This window comes from Pristiophorus japonicus, chromosome 13, assembly GCF_044704955.1.
Source record: "Pristiophorus japonicus isolate sPriJap1 chromosome 13, sPriJap1.hap1, whole genome shotgun sequence".
Taxonomy (NCBI): domain Eukaryota; kingdom Metazoa; phylum Chordata; class Chondrichthyes; family Pristiophoridae; genus Pristiophorus; species Pristiophorus japonicus.
In genome coordinates this window covers 97,729,238-97,748,874 of record NC_091989.1, presented here as the reverse complement: position 1 = coordinate 97,748,874, position 19,637 = coordinate 97,729,238, and the positions used below count along the sequence as shown (strand labels likewise).

At 44.3% G+C, this 19,637-nt stretch overlaps 1 protein-coding gene across 6 annotated transcripts in view; it reads left to right on the top strand.

Moving 5' to 3' along the window:
* The first annotated feature begins 305 nt into the window (after positions 1 to 305).
* LOC139278711 (anillin-like) overlaps positions 306 to 19,637 on the top strand; it is a 66,138-nt gene continuing 46,806 nt past the window's right edge. For 3 of the 6 annotated variants that reach the window (XM_070897778.1, XM_070897780.1, XM_070897775.1), the window contains exons 1-5: positions 306 to 451; positions 3,646 to 3,778; positions 11,395 to 11,601; positions 12,369 to 12,475; positions 17,726 to 17,786. In XM_070897778.1, the coding sequence (XP_070753879.1) occupies positions 3,691 to 3,778; positions 11,395 to 11,601; positions 12,369 to 12,475; positions 17,726 to 17,786 (463 nt within the window). In that variant the 5' untranslated portion in view covers positions 306 to 451; positions 3,646 to 3,690. Of the gene's footprint in view, positions 452 to 558; positions 624 to 3,645; positions 3,779 to 11,394; positions 11,602 to 12,368; positions 12,476 to 17,725; positions 17,787 to 19,637 lie in introns of those variants that run through there. The other 3 variants (XM_070897776.1, XM_070897779.1, XM_070897777.1) reach the window with 3 other exon arrangements.

Genomic DNA, 19,637 nt, shown 5'->3' with positions numbered 1-19,637 from the left:
TAGTTGTGCACTTTAAACAAATGCCCCCTGCAAGCGGGTCAGGCAGCATCTGTGCTGATGAAGCAGCAGGTGTATTTGGGACACTGGACATTTCATCATCTTTCTTTCCACTCCAATACGTCCACTGTGAGTTAACTCTTGTTTCTCTCCACAGATGCCGCCTGACCCGCTGAGGTTTCTGTAGGAATATAGCACTGCCCCACCTGGAGGGGACGGCAGGCAGGGAGCGCATTTGCAATCAGACCCCTGCCCATCTTGTCTCGTCAGCGCGCTCCTTGACTGACATAGGCGGTGCGCTGCTCGTCGGCGCATGCGTGGGAAAAGGCGCCGGAATTTAAATCAAAGGAGCGGCGGTTGGGGCGTGCGAGTCTTTCACCCGGAGAGCGCTGCGTGTTGTCCGGCTCCTTCCCCCGGAGAGCGGCTGTGGTCCGGTCTCCCTGAGTGGACGTAGGTGAGGGTTATTGCGCGCTGCGGCCCCGGTGGTGCAGTGAAGGCACGGGTTGGGCGGTGTGTGGGGGCGATTGCAGTTTCACTCCGGGCCTTCCTGTTCAGTGTGGCTGGGCTGGGCACCGTAAGACTGCCCCCGGCCCCGGCCCCAGCCGTCCTGCATCCTCCCGTTGTGTGTGAGTGCTTTATCCCTCCTTAATCCCACCCTGCACACTGCATTCGTTCCCTTTTATTCATTTTTATTTTCCTGCAATAATGTGGCTTGTTAGAAATTGTCTTCAACTCACTTGTGTCTTTATAGTGTTTAAGATGAAGTATGTGTGCATTTTTCAGAGCTGCAATCTGAAGACAGTATCTGTCCGTCTATTTCTTGTGTTCTAACGCAGATCTGTTTGTTTAAGAACTGTAAATAGAACATCCCCACCCCACAACAGCAAAAAGAAAGTGAGGTTAAACCGGTTTCCTTACCCAGCCCCAGCCGTCGCCTCAGATCTCTGCTTGAAGCAAACTGGCAAAGTCTCAGCTGGCTGTGATTTGCTGAGTGGAAGCTTGCCAGGGTCACAGCCAGCTTAGAAATTCAGGCAGAGTAATGGAATGTGTTAGCCACTGAATGGGCTCCAGTACAGTTTGAAATGAAAAATGCAACTGTCATATTGATACCACCCACTATGCATAACCACTTTTTGTCCTGCAATTGCAGTCTCTGGTTTTCAAAAAGAAACAGAATTTTGCATGTGCTTCCAAGTGGATTATGACTCGTTGGGTCTGCTCACCCCCCACAAATGTTCTCCCTTTTTGTTTTATGAATATAGGGACTTGAGATAGACTGCTCTCTGTGTCAAAGTGGCTATTCTTTATGTTTCAACCAGGATGTAAGTGGGTTAACTGGTGCCACTGTAGCTGAGCTGATTTGGGGCACTGGACATTCCATTTTTCTTTCCTCTCTCACTCTGAGGAGAGAACTCAATTGCCTGTGTCTCCCTGCTGTGATCAGCTAACTCTACATATATTGGTGATTGAACCAGGGACTTATCACTTGGAGTCGGTTGCTAATGCTGCTTCTGAGTTGGAAGTTGAGTCAAACTCTACTCCAAGACCACATCATTCAGGCTGACATTCCAATACAATACTGATGGGTGCTGTGCTATTTATTGGATGTGCACTTCTTTGGATATGATGTTTATAGGCCCTTCTGGTTCAAGCAGACATTAAAGCATACAAAATTCTTACAGCGCTTGACTGGGTAGATACAAGGAGGATGTTTCCCTTTGCTGGGGAGATTAGAACCAGAGATCACAGTCTCAGAATAAGGGATTGGCCATTTGGGATTGAGATGCGGAGATGTTTCTTCACTGAGGGTGGTGAATCTTTGAATTTTCTATCTGGAGAGCTGTGGAGGCTCAGCTGTTGAGTATATTCAATAAATATTTAGATATTAATTGATATGGGGAAAGTGGAGTTGAGGTAGATCAGCCATGATCTTGAATGATGAGCAAGTTTGAGGGCCTGAATTGCCTATTCCTGCTTCTATTAAAGTCTTGTGCTATTTATGTATAGTGAGTTTTGATCTGGTCACCATTCCTTCCTCAACCAACACCACTTTAACTAGTCATTCATCATTTTGGGATCTTGCTGTGTGCATATGCTGCTGTAATGCATAACTAATTAGTTTTTTGTGGTGTGTTTAGAATGGTTCTCAGACAGGATGGGTTCATTTCTAGTCTGTAGTTTACTGCTGCTATGTATTTTCTTGCTGCTGAAGAACCCACTTGTTTAAATGTACTCTTGTGGTTGCAAACATATGCTGCAATAACCTAAAAATTGGAAAATTAAGGTTTACCATATATTCCTGTGAGTGCATAATACAGTTATGTACAGTGAGCATACTGATAATATGGAAGGCTCTTCTGGATGTTTGAGTCTGTTTTTGCATGATTTTAAAGAAAAAGTTGTATCTGATTTTTAAATAACATGTGACCTGAGTGGATTGACTACAGCAGTTGAATCTTGTGATGTGCTTCAGAAGTGGTACCGTACTGTTCTGGATGTTTGTGTACATAGTGGTGAATGAACTTGTCTATTGCAATTTTGTGTGTGTGTTTTATGACCTCGGTCTAATTGATCTGAAGCTGTTTTACTGAACAAAGTCTAATTGTTAGATGAGGGACAACACAGATTAGAAAATGCTTGTAAATATGTGGCATTGTCTTGATGTCTGTCTGATTTAGTATGTAAATTTTTTGATGTCTGGTATGTGGCAAGCAAAATACAATCTAAATGCAATGTTTGTATACATAAACTGGATAGTATGCTGTCTTATAACTGCACAATTTATTCCGCTAAGCTGGAACTGTGTATCTGGTGTACATTTGTCCACAATGTGTTGAAAATGTTGTGCAACTACACAGTTGACCGGGTGAAGGGATTTGATGGGGTAGAAATAAGGATGTTTCCACTTGTGGAGGAAATATAAAACTAAGGGCCATAAATGTAAGGTGGTTGCCAATAAATCCAATAATGAATTCAGGAGAAACTTTACCCAGAGATTGGTTATAATGTGGCAAGCAGCATAGATGCATGTAAGGGGAAGCTAGATAAGCATATGAGGGAGGATAGGGAAGGAATTAAAGCATTTGTTGATTGGGTTAGATGAAGGAGGATGAGAGGAGGCATGTATTTTGCTTGGACTTTGTGGGCCAAATGATTGGTTTCTGTGCTGTAAATATTACAGAAACAATGTCACTAAAACCACACCCTGAACAGGTGAGCAGTAAAAACCCTCTTGTATAGATATTTGTGAGCAATGTCATTAGTGGATCACTTATGTATATGGTATAATCCTGTTCCATTGCTCACCTGCCTGTATCATGAATCTATGGACTATCATTGCTAAGTTGGTATCTGAAGGAATTCCAATTGTGTGCAGCATTTATAGAACAACACTTGTTTAAAACCTGTGCTCCTGAATTTTTATACTAATGTTGGGATGGTGTGAGTGAGCTTGGTGCAACTAGAATTCACTCTTGATATGCCTGTGGCTTTGGGCATCAAATCACCACAGCAATATCCTCTCCCAGCTCCATTTGGAAAGCTGTCTGCAACCTACTTCTGTGCGATTGTCCAATGTGCCTGTAGTCATTTGAATGTGAATATAATAAAGTGCCTGATTATTTATTCAAGCGTTTCTTCTTTCTTCAGGTAGCAGGCAGAAAATTGTGTGCAAAAGACAAGGTGGCTAAGAAAATGTCGCTTCACAGTGTAGAAGCAATGGTGCGCGGCCCTTTGAAACGTTTGAGACAGCATCCTCCTGGCAGTGATGGAAACAGCAGTGGTGAGTTGGAATGTTTAAACTGCAAGCAGTTTTGTCATGAAGGTGCTCCCACTCCTTGGGCGTCCCTCGGAGTTGAGGATGACTTGCTGCTTTTTGAGCTGTAAAAATTGGGTGGAGAGAATCTGCTGGTCTATCTTTTTCCCACTTGCACTTGAAAGGGTGGAATTTATTTTCCTCTCCTGTGACATACAGGGTCAGATTGTGGTCCAGAATCCAAATTTGGTTTGAATATGAAACACACAATTGGTAGCCTTGTACAGTGGCCACTTTGCACATCTTTTCTCTGTTACATCTGTAACCTGCTCAACAGATTTGTGAAATTCATCCAGCTGACCTGGGCTTTGTAAAGTATTGTGGGGGTGTATGTGTAGAATACAGCACTTTGCTGTTCTGTTCCATTCTCATTCTTTTATTAACTGTCCTCTCCTATGATATGTCTCTACATTTACCTACCCAGCTTATTAATTTAGAATGCTCTTCCGCTTCACTATACTTATTCTGAAACCTTCCTCCATACACTAAGATTTACCTGTCTGCGGAAATTCCCGTTGCCCCAGAACTACAGTCGATACCTGAATATCTCAGTATTTGTCGACCCACATATTGCATACGGAAAGACAAGCTGCTCCATTAAGCCTGTCCCACTTCAGTCGTGTTGCAACTAAGTATCATGACCCTCTGCTTCCCACTCACCAGCAGCTATGTAATCTCTGGAAAGAGGCAGAAGAAAATATAATTTAAAAAAAAAAAATCTTGTCTCTTTCAAGGGGAAAGAATTTGGGGATTTTCCTTTCCGGCCCCCGAAAGTTCCAGGATGTAAGATTTGATCACAGATCAAACACTGATTACCCAAAAGGATAGTTCAAATGCAACACACAATCAGGATAGACATACAACAGTAACGAGCAACTGGTATTGGTCCCGTACTCTATGGTAAGTATATCCTTCCTTGGGTAAGGAGACCAAAACTGTACACAATACTCCAGGTGTGGTTTCACCAGGGTCCTATATAATTGCAGTACTCTTGTACTCAATTCCTCTTGTAATAAAGGCCAACATACTATTTGCTTTCTGTACTTGCATGTTAACTTTCAGTGATTCGTGTACAGGAACACTCGGGTCCCTCTGAACACCAACATTTCCCAATCTCTCACTATTTAAAAAAAAAAAAAAAAAAATACCCTGCTATTTTCCCTACCAAAGTGGAAACGTCACATTTCTCCACATTATATTCCATTTGCCATGTTCTTGCCCACTCACTTAGCCTGTCTATATCTCCTTGAAGTCTCTTTGCATCCTCCTCACAACTTACATTCTCACCTAGCTTTGTATTCTCAGCAAACTTGGATATACAAGTTGAACCTCCCTTCTCCGGAACTCTCGGTACCTGGCCTGTTCCGGATAAGGGATTTTTCCAGATGAAGGGTGGTCGCATTAAATTGGATGGTGCCAGATACTGAGCAAGGTGAGTGTGGCAGAGAGATCATTTGGCGGGGGGGAGGGCGTCAATCGTGGAGTCAGGCCAGCGATTGCGGGAGTCGGCAGCGAGAAAGGACTTCACTTTGTTCATGTTGGAGTTCTGCGCATGCCGGTGGCCAGGAATGGTTCCGGACAAGGGAGGTTCAACCTGTACTATAATTTGGTCGTCTCATCCAAATCATTGATTATAGATTGTGAATAGCGGAGGCCAAGTACTGACCCTTGCAGCACCTCATTAGATATGATCTGCCAACCTGAAAATACCCGTTTATTTCTACTGTTTTCAGTCCGTTGCCCAATCCTTAATCCATGATAGTATATTACCCCTATCCCATGCGCCCTAATGTTTAATAACCTCTTGTGTGGCACCTTATCAAATACTTTCTGAAAATCCACATCCACTGGTTCCCTCATCTATTCTACTAGTTACAACCTCAAAACTTGTCGAACATGATTTCCCATTCATAAATCCATGTTGACTCTGCCCAATCCTATTATTTTCCAAGTGCCCTGTTACTACATCCTTAATAGCTTCTAGCATTTTCCCTACTACTGATGTCAGGTTGACTGGATTGTAGTTCCCATTTTCTCTCCTTTCATAGTGGGGTTACATTAGCTACCTTCCAATCTGAGGGAAACATAGAATCTATGGCATTTTGGAAGATGACAACCAATGCATTCACTATCTCTATAGCCACCTCTTTCAAAATCCTCGGATGTAGGCCATCAGGTCCAGGGGATTTATCGGCTTTCTGTCCATTAATTTAATTTCTCCAGTACATTTTATTTTTACTAATGTTTTTCAGTTCCTCATTTTCACTAAATCTTTGGCTCTAGTATTTCTGGGAGGTTTTTTTTGCATCTTCTTCCGTGAAGACAGATGCGAAGTATTTGTTTAATTTCTCTGCCATTTCCTTATTCCCCATTATAATTACTCCTGTCTTTACCTGTAAGGGGCCCACATTTACTTTTGCTTATCTCTTCCTTTTTACAAATCTATAAAAGCTTTTACAGTCTGTTTTTATGTCTCTTGCTAGCTTACTCATTCTATTCTCCCTTTCTTGATCAATTTCTTGGTACTCCTTTTGCTGAATTTTAAAATACACTCAATCCTCAGGCTTACTGCTCTTTGCCAACATTAGTAGCCTCTTCCTTTGATCTAATACTATCTTTCACTTCTCGGCCACGGTTGGACTTTTCCTGTGAGGTTTTTGTGCCTTGAAAGAATGTATATTTGTTGTAAATTCTGTATTAATTCTTTAAATGCTAGCCATTGCTTGTCTACCGTCATACCCTTTAATGTAGTTTCCCAATCTACCTTAGCTGACTCGCCTCTCATACCTACCTGTTTAAATTTAAGACCCTAGTTTTGGATTTAACTAAATCACTTTCAAACTTAATAGAATTTTATATCATATTATGGCCACTCTTCCCTAAGGGCCCCTACACTATAAGGTTATTAATTTACCCTTATGACACAATACTAGATCTAAAATAGCCTGTTCACTAGTTGGTTCCTTAACATACTGATCTAAAAAGCTATCTTGTATACATTCCATGAATTCATCCTCTACGCTATTACTGCAAGTTTGGTTTTCCCAGTCTATATGTAGATTAGAGTCGCCCATGATTATGACTCGTTCTTATCTTTCAAAAGGGAGTTGGATAAGTATCTATCTGAAGGGGAAAAAAACTTGCAGAGTACAGGGAAAGGGCAGGGAGTGGGACTAGCTGATAGCTGGCATGGGCTCGACTGGCCAAATGACCTTATGTGCTGCAACCACTCTGATTTGAAAGTCTTACTACACTGGGTACATGTATCAAATACACTATCATTACAATTTGGAGAACGAGCAGAGCATGTGAAATAATACAAACCTAATGGTGTGGTATATTAAGCCCAATATCCCACCAGTGAGTCAATGCTATCAATTTCAATACCTATTGAGTTGTCTCGCTTCAAAAGATAAAAATGCTTTAGTGAGGAGTTTAGTCGCGTCACAAGCTCACTGAAGCCCTCAGACAACAGGGATATGTCGTACCCAATTGTGCCACATAATTGTGCAGCTCATGCTTAAGTATCTCATGTACTGTCTTCATGAACATAGGTTTTGATGTTGAGTAAAATGTGTTGGTTGGTGTTTAGATATAGTGCAAAGCAGAAATTGGGGCTATTAATGGACAAGTCCTGTTAGACCTGTGAAGCATGATAGTTGTGGTAGTAGTGACACAGGATTCACCACCAAAACTACCTCATACTTGCTTTTCCTAACTTTTTAAATTTAAAAAAAAAAAAAAAATCTAGCTGGGATGTGGCCGTTGCTGACGAGGCCAGCATTTATTGCCTATCCCTAATTGCCCTTGAGAAGATGGTGGTGAGCCGCTGCCTTGAACCGCTGCAGTCCTTGTGGTGAAGGTACTCCCATAGTCCTGTTCGGGAGGGCGTTTCAGGATTTTGACTTGGCAACGATGAAGGAATGGCGATATACTTCCAAGTCAGGATGTTGTGTGACTTGGAGGTGAACATGACGGTGATGGTGTTCCCATGCGCCTGCTGCCCTTGTCCTTCTAGGTGGCACAGGTTGTGGTTTTGGGAGGTGCTGCTGAAGAAGCATTGGTTAGTTAAGCAGTTCATCTTGTAAATGGTACACATGGCAGCCATGGTACGTCAGTGATGGAGGGAGTGAATGTTTTAAGGTGGATGGGGTACCAATCAAGCGTGTTGCTTTGTCCTGGATGGTGTCGAGTTTCTTGTGTTGTTGGAGCTACACTCATCCAGGCAAGTGGAGAGTATTCCATCACACTCCTGACTTATGCCTTGTAGATAGTGAAAAGGCTTTGGGGAGTTGGGAGTTGGGAGGAGAGACACTTACTGCAGAATACCCAGCCTCTGACCTGTTGTCACAGTATTTATGTGGCTGGTCCAGGATGTTGATGGGGGATTTGGCGATGGTAATACCATTGAATGTCAAGGAGCGGTGGTTAGACTCTTTTATTGGAGATGGTTATTGCCTGGATCTTGTATGGTGCGAATATTACTTGCCAATTATCAGCCGAAGCCTTAATGTTGTCCAGGTCTTGCCGCATGCGGGCATGAACTGCTTCCGTATCTGAGACGTTACGAATGGCACTGAACACTCTGCTGTCATCAGCGAACATCCCCAATTCTGACCTTTTTATGGTGGAGGGAAGGTCATTGATGGAAGCATCTCAAGATGGTTGGGCCTAGGACACTGCCCTGAGGAATTCCTGCTGTGTTGTCCTGGGGCTGTGATGATTGACCTCCAACCACCACAATCACCTTCCTTTTGTGTTGGGTATGATTCCAGCCAGTGGAGCATTTTCCCCAATTCCAGTGACTTCAGTTTTACTAAGGCTCCTTGATCCAACACTCTGTCAAATGCTGTCTTGATGTCCAGGGAAGTGGCTCTCCCCTCACCTCGAATTCAGCTTTTGTCCATGTTTGGATCAAGGCTGTAATATGGTCTGTAGCCGAGTGGTCCTGGCAGAATTCAAACTGGGCATCGGTGAGCAAGTTATTGGTGAGTGTGATAGTACTGTCGACACCTTCCATGACTTTGCTGATGGTGGAGTGGTAATTGGCCGGATTGGATTTGTCCTGCTTTTTGTTGACGTGACCTACCTGGTCAGTTTTCCCATATTATCGGATAGATACCATTGTTGTAGCTGTACTGGAACAGCTTGGCTAGAGGTGCAGCTAGTTCCAGAGCGCAAGTCTTCAGCACAACAGCTGGGATGTTGTCCGAGCCAATAGCCTGTGCTGTATCCAGTGCGCTCAGCCTTTTCTTGATATCACATGGAGTAAATTGCATTGGCTGAAGACTGGCTTCTGTGATGGTGGGGACCTTGAGAGGAGGCTGATATGGATCATCGACTCAACACTTTTGGCTGATTGCAAATGCTTCAGCCTTGTCTCTTGCACTCGTGTGCTGGGCTCCACCATCATTGAGGATGGGGATATTCATGGGGCCTCCTCCTCTTAGTTGTTTAATGGTCCGCCACCCTTCACAATTGGATGTGGCAGGACTACAGGGCTTTAATCTGATCCTTTGGTTGTGGAATCACTTGGCCTTGTCTACAGCATGCTGCTTTCACTTTTTTTCATGCATCCAAAGTTGCAGCTTCCCCAGGTTGGCACCGTCAATGTTCATAGGTTTATGTGTAACCTTTAGGGTTGCTGACCAAGGGCCGTACGGCTCTTTGTCGGCCAGTGTGGACACGATGGGCTGAAATGACGATCCCCTGTGCTGTAAATTTTTGTTTCTATGTGCTGGTGCTGCTCTTTTACACTGTTCATTGAGCCAGGGTTGGTCCTCTGGCTTGATGGTAATGGTAGTGATGGATATGCCAGGCCATTGTTAAATTGTGGTGGAATACAATTCTGCTGCTGCTGATGGCCCACAGCGCCTCATGAATACCCAATTTTGAGCTGCTAGATCTGTTCTGAATCTATCCCATTTAGCATGGTGGTAGTACCACACAACACGATGGAGGATGTCCTCAGTGTGAAGACGGGACTTCATTTCCACAATGACTGTGCAGTGGTTGCTGCTACCAGTACTGTTGTGGACAAATGCATCTGCAACAGATAGGATGGCGAGAACAAGGTCGCAGAGATTTTTCCCTTGTGTTGGGCCAATCTGGCAGCTATGTCCTTCAGGGCTCTGTCAGTAGTGGTGCTACTGAGCCAGTCTTGATCATTGAAGTCCCCCATTCAGAGTACATTCTGTGCCCTTGCTGCTCTGTGCTTCTGCCAAGTGGTGTTCAAAATGGAGCAGTACTGATTTATCAGCTGAAGGAGAGCAGTAGGTGGTATTCAGCAGGAGGTTTCCTTGCCTATGCTTGACCTGAAGCCATGAGAATTCATGGGGTCCAGACCCCATGTTGAGGACTCCCAGGGCCACTACCTCCCAACTGTATGCCACTGTTCTGCCACCCCTGGTAGGTCTGTCCTGCCGGTAGGGCAGGACATACGCAGGGATGATGATGGAGGAGTCTGGGACATTGGCTGAAAGATATAGTTCTGTGAGTATGACTGTCAGGTTGTTGCTTGGCTAGTTTATGGGACAGCTCTCATAATTTTGGCACACGTCCCCAGATTTTGGTGAGAAGGACTTTGGCAGGGTTGACTGGACCGGATCTGCTGTTGTCGTGTCCGTAGCCGGTGCTGAGATCGATATCTGGTGGTCTGTCCGGTTTTTTTATTCTTACTGTTTTTCGGAGTGGTTTGCTAGGCCATTTCAGAGGGCAGTTAAGAATTAACCACATTGTTGCCTACAAAATACAATTATTACAGTCCCAGTTAAATTCAGTCTTGCAATTATTTCTGGTGGAATACAATATTTCTTGCAAGCAGTAACATCGAATCAACAAATCATAGACTTGAAAGATTCTCAATCTTTTACTCGTAACCATTTTGTGGATAATTCTTGCGAATTTATTTCTCCCAGAATTCCACTCTTTTCTAGAATAAACACCACCCTGCCAAACAAGGATGCACTTTATATTTTTAAAGTATTTTATTTTCTGATGAAAGATGTACACAATTGATAAGACATTATTTTATCTATCATCTTCCTGTGTGCATGGATGGGTAACCATGTTTTGGCCTGCAGTGCTACATACAGACCACTGGGGGATGCATTGTACTTGGCAGGAAATGACCTGTGGAGCCTCCCATAAGATGCTGTGGCACTCAACCCGGTGCCTCCTTCCTCAGCTTGGTTGAGAATGAATGAGTGAGTGCAGTTGCGGATTGAGTCTATATTCTCTCGCTCTGATGCTATTAGCTGGCGTTCTAAAAGATAGTCAACATTTCTGAAAGAACTATTTTAAGTAGTTCATGAGGATGGTGGCATGAAACGTGGCTTATCTTAAACTTGCTAGCAAAATTGAAGCCCATGGGATTAAAGGGCAGTGGCTGTGTGGATACAAAATTGGCTAAAGGATAGAAAGCTGAGCATAGTAGTGAATGGTTGTTTTCAGACTGGAGGGAAATAAACAGCAATGTTCCTTTTCTCGTTGACCAGAGTAAATAAGAATGTATCCATTTTAAGAGATCTTGCTGCTGATGAGATTAAATGTTCTGTGATTTAATGGAATTCTCTGATTTCCAGCATTGCCACTGGACTCTATAAAGAGGCAGAAGTGTTCTTCCTTGGATGAAGAAATAGAAAACTTAAATCCCATGGGATCTAACTTTATGTCCTCAAAGAAGTTTCGAGTCCTGGAGCAAGAGATCAAACCAGACACTCCAGTGGTTCCATCAGTGAAATCACGGCTTCATAGACTGGCTGAACAGAGGAATGCCTGGGATTCTGATGGTATGACTTGTGCCATGCTGCAAAAATAAACCAAGCTTTCTTTACAAACTGTATAATATATTCTTAGAATAACGTGTGCTATTTCCAATTTTCTCCTCAGTGGACAATTGCTCGGTACTGCTCTTCAGGTACTAGTAGCCCTTTGGCACCTCACCCAGTTGCAGCAGTGGGAAACATGGTTCTTTCCCATGCCCAGTGGCTGAGACCTGTTACTGATTGCTGCCACAGTTAAGATGAACTGATTCTGTAGAAACCAGGGATTTGTGGTCTCTGGCTCCATACTGGATCATGAATCTAACTATTGAAGGGAACTACCTTTGTGACTAGGTTTTATTGTGGGTGATGCACACTACTTTAATTTGGGTCTCCTATAAAGGTTGCTTCTTGGCAACTGTCATTCTGTTCTATTGTACATAACTGCCTCACTCTCCAAGGATTTTGTATGTACTTTGAGGAAATCACATATGGGAATGTTGTGACTCAAACTGTTAGTGGCAATCTGTGTTACTGTGGCATTAAATCTCTCTCTGCAGTTTCAAAACAATGGAAAATAATTAACCTTGTTTGTGCATAATGGCATAATCTGTAGGCAGAAGTTAAGATAATAAAGTGCCTAAGTTTTTAGGAATCTTTTTTTAATTTGTTAATATACATGCATGATCTAGCGACCCATTATTTTGACGCTGTGCAGATGGCTTGTTTAAAGAGCTAAGTGGGGAAGCTGATATGAGAACATTATTCCAATAATTCGTATGCTATCTCTTTAGAACTTTCCGCTGATGCACAAATATCTTCAGGCATGAAAAATGGAAGGGTCTCTCCAGAAACCACCTACTCCTGGAAGGATGAACTAACCAGACCAGCTATTAAGGAGGTACCCAAATCTGACTACGATTTATGTCATGAAATGAATGCAATGCTTATGTGGTCGTTTTTTTTAGTATAAGAAGTGTATATTATGAATGCATTCAAAGTTTCCCCTGGATGGTTGAACACTTCCTCCTTTTTGCCACCCCCCATCTCCTTCTCCAAACTGAACCTTTGGTTCGAGCTGCAAAGCTGGATAGACTGTGTATGCAAATATTTGGGAATGTTACTGTTATTGCAGAATGTAAAGCATCTGTACATCCTTATTCTGCTCTTCCCAGCCAGATGTTACACTATACCTTCAGACTCAGTGCTCCATTTGTTCTGCCAGAATTGCTATAATGCTGCAATGGTACTTGCTACTGAGCAGGATTAGCTCACCACCTGGGGACGTGTGTTCAAATTCATCCGGAGTCACTGGCTGTAAGGCTGTTGTGATATTAACTCAACATATTAACAGTGCAAATTGACACTAAATTGCCTCCAGTTATCATCTGCATTTTCATTTTAATTACTAATGTATTTTTTTAAATCATTCTCTGCACATCAAAACTGGCATTTATTGCCCATCTCTAGTAACACTGAAGATGATGGATCTGTTTTTTTTATATTGAACTCCTTTTCTTTGTAGTACTTTGATACAGCTGAGAGTTACTTGCTAGGCCACTTCAGAAGCCAATTAAGAGTCAAATGTTAGTGTGGGACTGAGTTTTGTATTGGCCTGACCGGGCAAAGGTGGCAGATTTCCTACTCTAAAGGACATTAGTGAACCAGCTGGGTTCTTAAGACGACCAGACAGCTTCATGGTCACTTACTAATGCCAGCTTTTTATTCCAATTTTTTTTTTAAGATGGAAGTTCAAATTGCCATAGTATTTTAATTTCCGTTCTCTGGATTACTAGTCCAGCAGCATAACCATCATCATAGGCAGTCCCTCGGAATTGAGGAAGACTTGCTTCCACTCCTGAAGTGAGTTCTTTGGTGGCTGAACAGTCCAATACGAGAGCCACAGACTGTCACAGGTGGGATAGATAGTCATTGAGGGAAGGGGTGGGTGAGATTGGTTTGCCGCATGCTCTTTCCGCTGCATGCTCTGAGTTGAGACTCGAGGTGCTCAGCGCCCTCTCGGATGCACTTCCTCCACTTAGGGCGCTCTTGGGCCAGGGACTCCCAGGTGTCAGTGGGGATGTCGCACTTTATCAGGGAGGCTTTGAGGTGTCCTTGTAACATTTCTGCTACCCACCTTTTGCTCATTTGCTGTGAAGAAGCTCAGAGTAGAGCAGTTGCTTTGGGAGTCTTGTGTCTGGCATGCCAATTATGTGGCCTACCCAGCGGAGCTGATAGTGTGGTTAGTGCTTCAGTGCTGGGGATGTTGGCCTGGACGAGGACGCCGATGGTGCGCCTGTCCTCTCGGGATTTGTAGGATCTTGCGGATACGTTGTTGGTGGTATTTCTCCAGCGACTTGAGATGTCTGCTGTACATGGTCCATGTCTCTGAGCCATACAGGAGGGCGGGTATTACTACAGCCCCATAGACCATGAGCTTGGTTGCAGTTTTGAGGGCTTGGTCTTCAAATATTCTCTTCCTCAGGCAGCCGAAGGCTGCACTGGCGCACTGAAGGTGGTGTTGGATCTCGTCGTTGATGCCTGCTCTTGCTGATAGGAGGTTCCTGAGATATGGGAAGTGGTCCAGGGCTGTGTCGTGGATCTTGATCACTGGGGGGCAGTGCTGTGCGGTGTGGTGAAGACCCAGCTGGTGGAGGACCTTTGTCTTACGGATGTTTAGCGTAAGGCCCATGCTTTCGTATGCCTCACTAAATACGTCGACTTGTCCTGGAGTTCAGCCTCTGTGCGCAGACGCAGGCGTTGTCCATGTACTGTAGCTTGGCAAGAGGTTGGGGTGGTCTTGGACCTGGCCTGGATACAGGCGCAGGTTGAACAGGTTCCCACTGGTTCTGTAGTTTAGTTCCACTCCAGTGGGGAGCTTGCTGACTGAGGTGGAGCAGTGCGGCGAGAAAGATTAAGAGGGTTGGGGCGATGACTCAGCCCTGTTTGACCCGGTCCGGATGTGCATTGGATGTGTGATGGATTCATTGGTAAGGATCACGGCCTGTATGTCGTCGTGGAACAGGCAGAGGATGAAATTTTGGGGGCATCCGAGACGGAGGAGGACGCTCCATAGACCCTCCCGATTGATAGTTTCAAAGGCCTTTGAAAGGTCGAAGAAGGCCATGTATAAGGGCGGGTGCTATTCCCTGCATTTTTCCTGTAGCTGTCACGCTGCAAAAGTTATGTCCATTGTGCCCTGTAGGGGACGAAATCCCGGGAGGATCTCCTTGGCCACGGGAAGAAGATGGTTGAGGAGGACTCTAGCGACGACTTTTCCAGTGGCTGATAACAGGGAGATTCCTCTAGTTGCTGCAGTCGGACTTGTCCCCTTTTTTAAAAATATGGTCACTATCACTGCATCTGAGATCCCCCTCCGGCATGCTCTCCTCCCTCCAGATGAGAGAGAGAAGGTTGTGTATTCGCGCCAGCAGTGCCTCTCCGCCATACTTCAATGCCTCAGCAGGGATTCCATCCGCACCTGTAGCCTTGTTGGTTTTTAAGCTGCCTTATGGCTGCTTCTACCTTGTGCAGTGTTGGGGTCTCCGAGGCGGTGGCGGGTAGCATGCTGCATGGTGGAGTCGAGAACACTCGAGTCAACGGCAGTCTCGATTTGAGGAGATCTTCAAAGTGCTCCTTCCAATGGGCTCTGACTACCTTTGTGTCCTTGAATGTTTCCCCGTTCTTGGCCAGCAGTGGGGTGGGGCCTGTAGGTAGCCTTGACTGCGATGAAGGATCCTCACACATCATGGTTGTTGGCCAGCTGCTGTATCTCCTGTACTTTCTCCATCCACCACCTGTTCTTCAGGTCCCGGGTTTTGCTGCTCCTGCGTTGGGTTGTTTAAGGCTCAAATGCCCTGCACTTGCGATCTATTAGCTCTTGGGATCTCCTGGTCATTCTCATCAAACCAGTCCTGGTGTTTCCTGGTTGAGTAACCGAGTGTCTCTGCAGGCACTGGTTATGGAGGCCTGAAGGGCAGACCAAGTACTGTGGGCATTCTGTGTCTCGGTCGTCAAGGCACGCCAGGTTAGCTGTGAGGCGCTGGCTGTATAGGGCTTTCTTAACTGGGTCCTTAAAAATGCTCCGGCATTGACTGACTCTTTTGCGGCGCTGCTTCTGCTGCCCTCTCCGTTTTGGGGCTATGTTAATGTCGATGATTGATCGGATTAGGTGGTGGTCTGTTCAGCAGCCGTCGGCTCCTGTCATGGCATGGGTGATGCGCACATCCTTACGATCCTTGGCTCGGATGATGACACAGTCGAGCAGGTGCCAGTGCTTGGAGCGAGGGTGTTGCCATGATGCCTTGTATTTGTCCCTCTGGCAGAACAAGGTGTTAGTGATGACCAGTCCGTGCTCAGGACATATTTTGTCAGGAGTAGGGTACCGCTGGAGTTGGCTTTCCCTACCCCCTCTCTGCCAATCATGCCTGCTCAGAGGTCTGTGTCCTTGCCGACCCTGGCGTTGAAGTCACCGAGGAGGATCAGTTTGTCGCCCGTGGTGACGCAGGACAAGGATTTTTCGAGGTTGGAGTAAAAACCCTCTGGCCTCATCAGTTGCATTGAGTGTTGGGGCGTACGCATTGATTGTGGCACCGGGATAGGGTGAGTCGAAGAGCCATGAGTTCGTTAGCCTCGCAGGGGGAGTCTTTGAGGCGGTCAACCAGCTCTTTTTTGATGGCGAAGCAGACTCTGTGGAGGTGGTGGTGGTCTTCCTCCGGTTTCCCTTTCCAGAAGGTGTAACCTCCACCTTGTTCCTTGAACTGGCCTTCCCCTGCCTGCCGGGTCTCGCTTCGGGCGGCAATGTCTATCAAAGCGTCAAGTTCCCGGGCAGTGCGGCGTTTCGTATTGTCCATGAGCGTCCTGACGTTCCAGGTCCCGAACTTGATGTTGACTGAGTGGAAGATGCCTGTGCGTGAGTTCTTTTACTGTGGGGTGGTCGTTGCACACCGGCTACCACATTGGCTTAGCTGAGCAAAGTCTTGATCCAGTGGCAAGGGGTTCCAAGACGACTGGAGACCAGGCACTGCTATATGGGCCTAGTTGTCTACGGCGAAATGTTGACTGCAAGCTCGGTGCTAGGTAGCGCCCCTGGTGGTAGGTGGTCCGAGGCCTGTTTGGGGGCATGCATTGGGAGGGTCAGTGGTCCATGGGTTCAGAGTGGGAGGGCTGGGGGGGTCACAGCCTTGGAACTTGCCACGTGTTGGAGGAGAAGAGGCCAGGTTGCCAGTGGGGAAGGAGAGCTCCAATCACATAACCACTACACTGCTGTACCCATATAGTAATTGGAATCTTTATATTTTCTTTAAGACAGATGTATCTAGGAACCAACTGGAAAACCACACAGCTCAATATTTACTGAGATCACCTTGGAAAATCACAAACCAATTCTGCCATAGATGGCATTTCCATGCTCTGCCCTGCTCATTATTGCTCAACAGTCATTCACCAGTGAACCAAACCTCATCCATTCCTTCAGTTCTACCAAGCCCCACATTCTCTTTGGCACTAAAGCCAAATCCGAGGACTTTTTTTCTAGCCTGAACTGACAAACTTTAACAGCATCACTCCTGTAGAATGATGCACAGTAATGTGGTCCAGAGACATGTACACCAGCAAGATTCCAAGATCAATCCTTGGTCTATAAACAGGGGACACTAGCCTTTTATTTTCCAGTAACTCCTACTGGAAAGTCTTGATGTCATGGGATTAAGCTCAGATGGGAATCCTCTTGTATTTGGATAGTCTGCTGCTTGCTGTCCAGATTCCCACATGCTTACTAACCATTTGAGAGATACCGGAGTGCTGTGGAGGCTTGAGGTTGTACCTGCTACTGAGGCTTGAGGAGCTGCACCTGATGAGGACTATTTGTCCTCCAGGGGAGAGGACTGATCTCATTGTGACCTGTTATTTATCTGTTATTTACCTGTTATAAACTCTCTTGTAATCAATTTTTTGTATGGAACATTTTTTTTTTAAGGAGAGGGTGATGGGGTTGACTTGGTGAGTTTATAGTACTTTGTTTTATAGCTTCTAATGTTTGTGAAACAACTGATTTTTGTGCAACTTGCATGTCCCATTGCCGTCATCCAAGTTGCTAGATCATTGCCAAATATTTAATATCGAAATTTTAAGAATCTTTCTGCTGAAGCAGGTCCGAAAGAAGACTGAGGACAGAGCCATCATAAGTTGTACGAAGACTACAATGATCTCGAGTAAGTGTAATCTTTCTTTGTCTTCAATTCCTAGGTGGTGGTATTGTGCCGTGTAGTTAATAACTGTCAAAAGTACTCTGGTGTGGCTAGGTCACTTCCTGAAACTATTGCAAATTAACTCTAGGCATGTGAATGTCAGCAGGCATCTTGGAGAGCACAGCAGTTTTTCTACACATTAAAATTGATACAAAAGTTATCAGTGAGGGCGAAAGTCCAACTTTTATAAATAACGAACTGACCTATAGTACTACTCATGAGTGGGTGAGGGAATCACCTTTGTCTCTGCTTGTTTTGCAGTCTAATTCTGTTTGTGTCTCTTGCACACCTTCTAGCCATCTGTGTCTGCCTCACTTCCCTTCTCTCAGTATCTCATTCCCTTTGTTTCTCCTGTGTTTCCCATTCATTGTGCCTTTCTTTTTCTATTTATTGCCTTCAAATTTGTTTTAAAATATTTATGCAGTATTTTGAAAATGTGCTATACTAAAGACTGGAATCTTTGCACAGTGAATGGATTATTTTTGTAATTTGATTAGGTCTTTCTTACAATTTACCCAACTGCAAAGCAATAAATGTTGGGTCTAAAATTGAAAATTTCACCCATTTTTAATGTGAAAATGCTGTACTGTGCTTGGAAATATTAGATGGCAAGGCCACATTTGAACTGGGTACATTAGATTGTTTTAACTTATTACATAAATCACCAATATACATTTTGAGGGCCATTCCACTAGGAGCCGTACTGGCACTGTTTGTCATTGATATTGCCAATAAGCAGTGGAAACAAATGTTACATCTACTGAAAGACACCATGTAAATTGGTCTGAAACAGAAGGAAAAAGTTGCAAATAGCATTGTAATGTTGCTAAAGCAGAATTTGAAACATTGTAATAGACATAATATATTTCATATTTTGAATTGTCTATGACTTGCCAAGCAATTACAGAAACGCTGTCTGTTGCTCTCCGGGGAAACCCTTTGGGTGACTTCAGTCTGGGACGGTGGGGGTGGTGAAAGAGAGACTCTATTTTCAAATGTAGATAAACCATAATGTACACCTTGAAATCATTCCCAGATGGGCAACGATCTCTGGTTGAAGATGTCAAGCTTCCTTCTTGCAATTTAGCATCTTGACTGGTTTTAAGATATCCATATGAAATTTACATGTATGGACTGTAACTTTATTTGTCTCATTCTAATCTGTGCAAAATGCTTGTGTGTAAGTTTAAAGCTTCCTGGATGTTCCATTTATAAAATGAACACCGGCAGTGAATTGTTGGATTCATGCTAACATCTTTGTGCATGTGCCATGAAAAGCTGATCCAATTTGCTTTCTTTACTGCCTTCCCCCACCCCTCCCCAAAGTGCAAGATTTTTTTTTAATGGGGGTCTCAAAAAATACAGTGCAAGTGTGCTACCTCTCTGGTGTCTCCTGGCTGAGAGGTGCTCTCCACTATAAAGTGAGCTGTTCCACAAACCAGAAAACAATAACTTTCTGCTTTACAGCTCCTGAACTTAATGTACATAAACTTGGCTTAGTTGGTAACATTCTCACTTCTGGGTGAGCTGGGCTTAAGGTCAACATTATGATTTGGGCACCTAATCTAGGCGGACCCTTCACTGGATTACTGAAGCAGTACTGTATTGTCACAGGTAGTGGTGTTTAGATGAGATGCTGAATTCAGTTTTTGTCTGCAGTTTCAGATGGACTCATAAAATCTCATGGCACTATTTGCAAAAGATTAAGGAGTTTGAAGTCACAGCCAAAATTTCTCCCTCAGTCAATATTGACAATGAAACAATAAACTGGCTATTTATCTCAGTTACATGCGGTGCAAATGTATCAGTAACTAC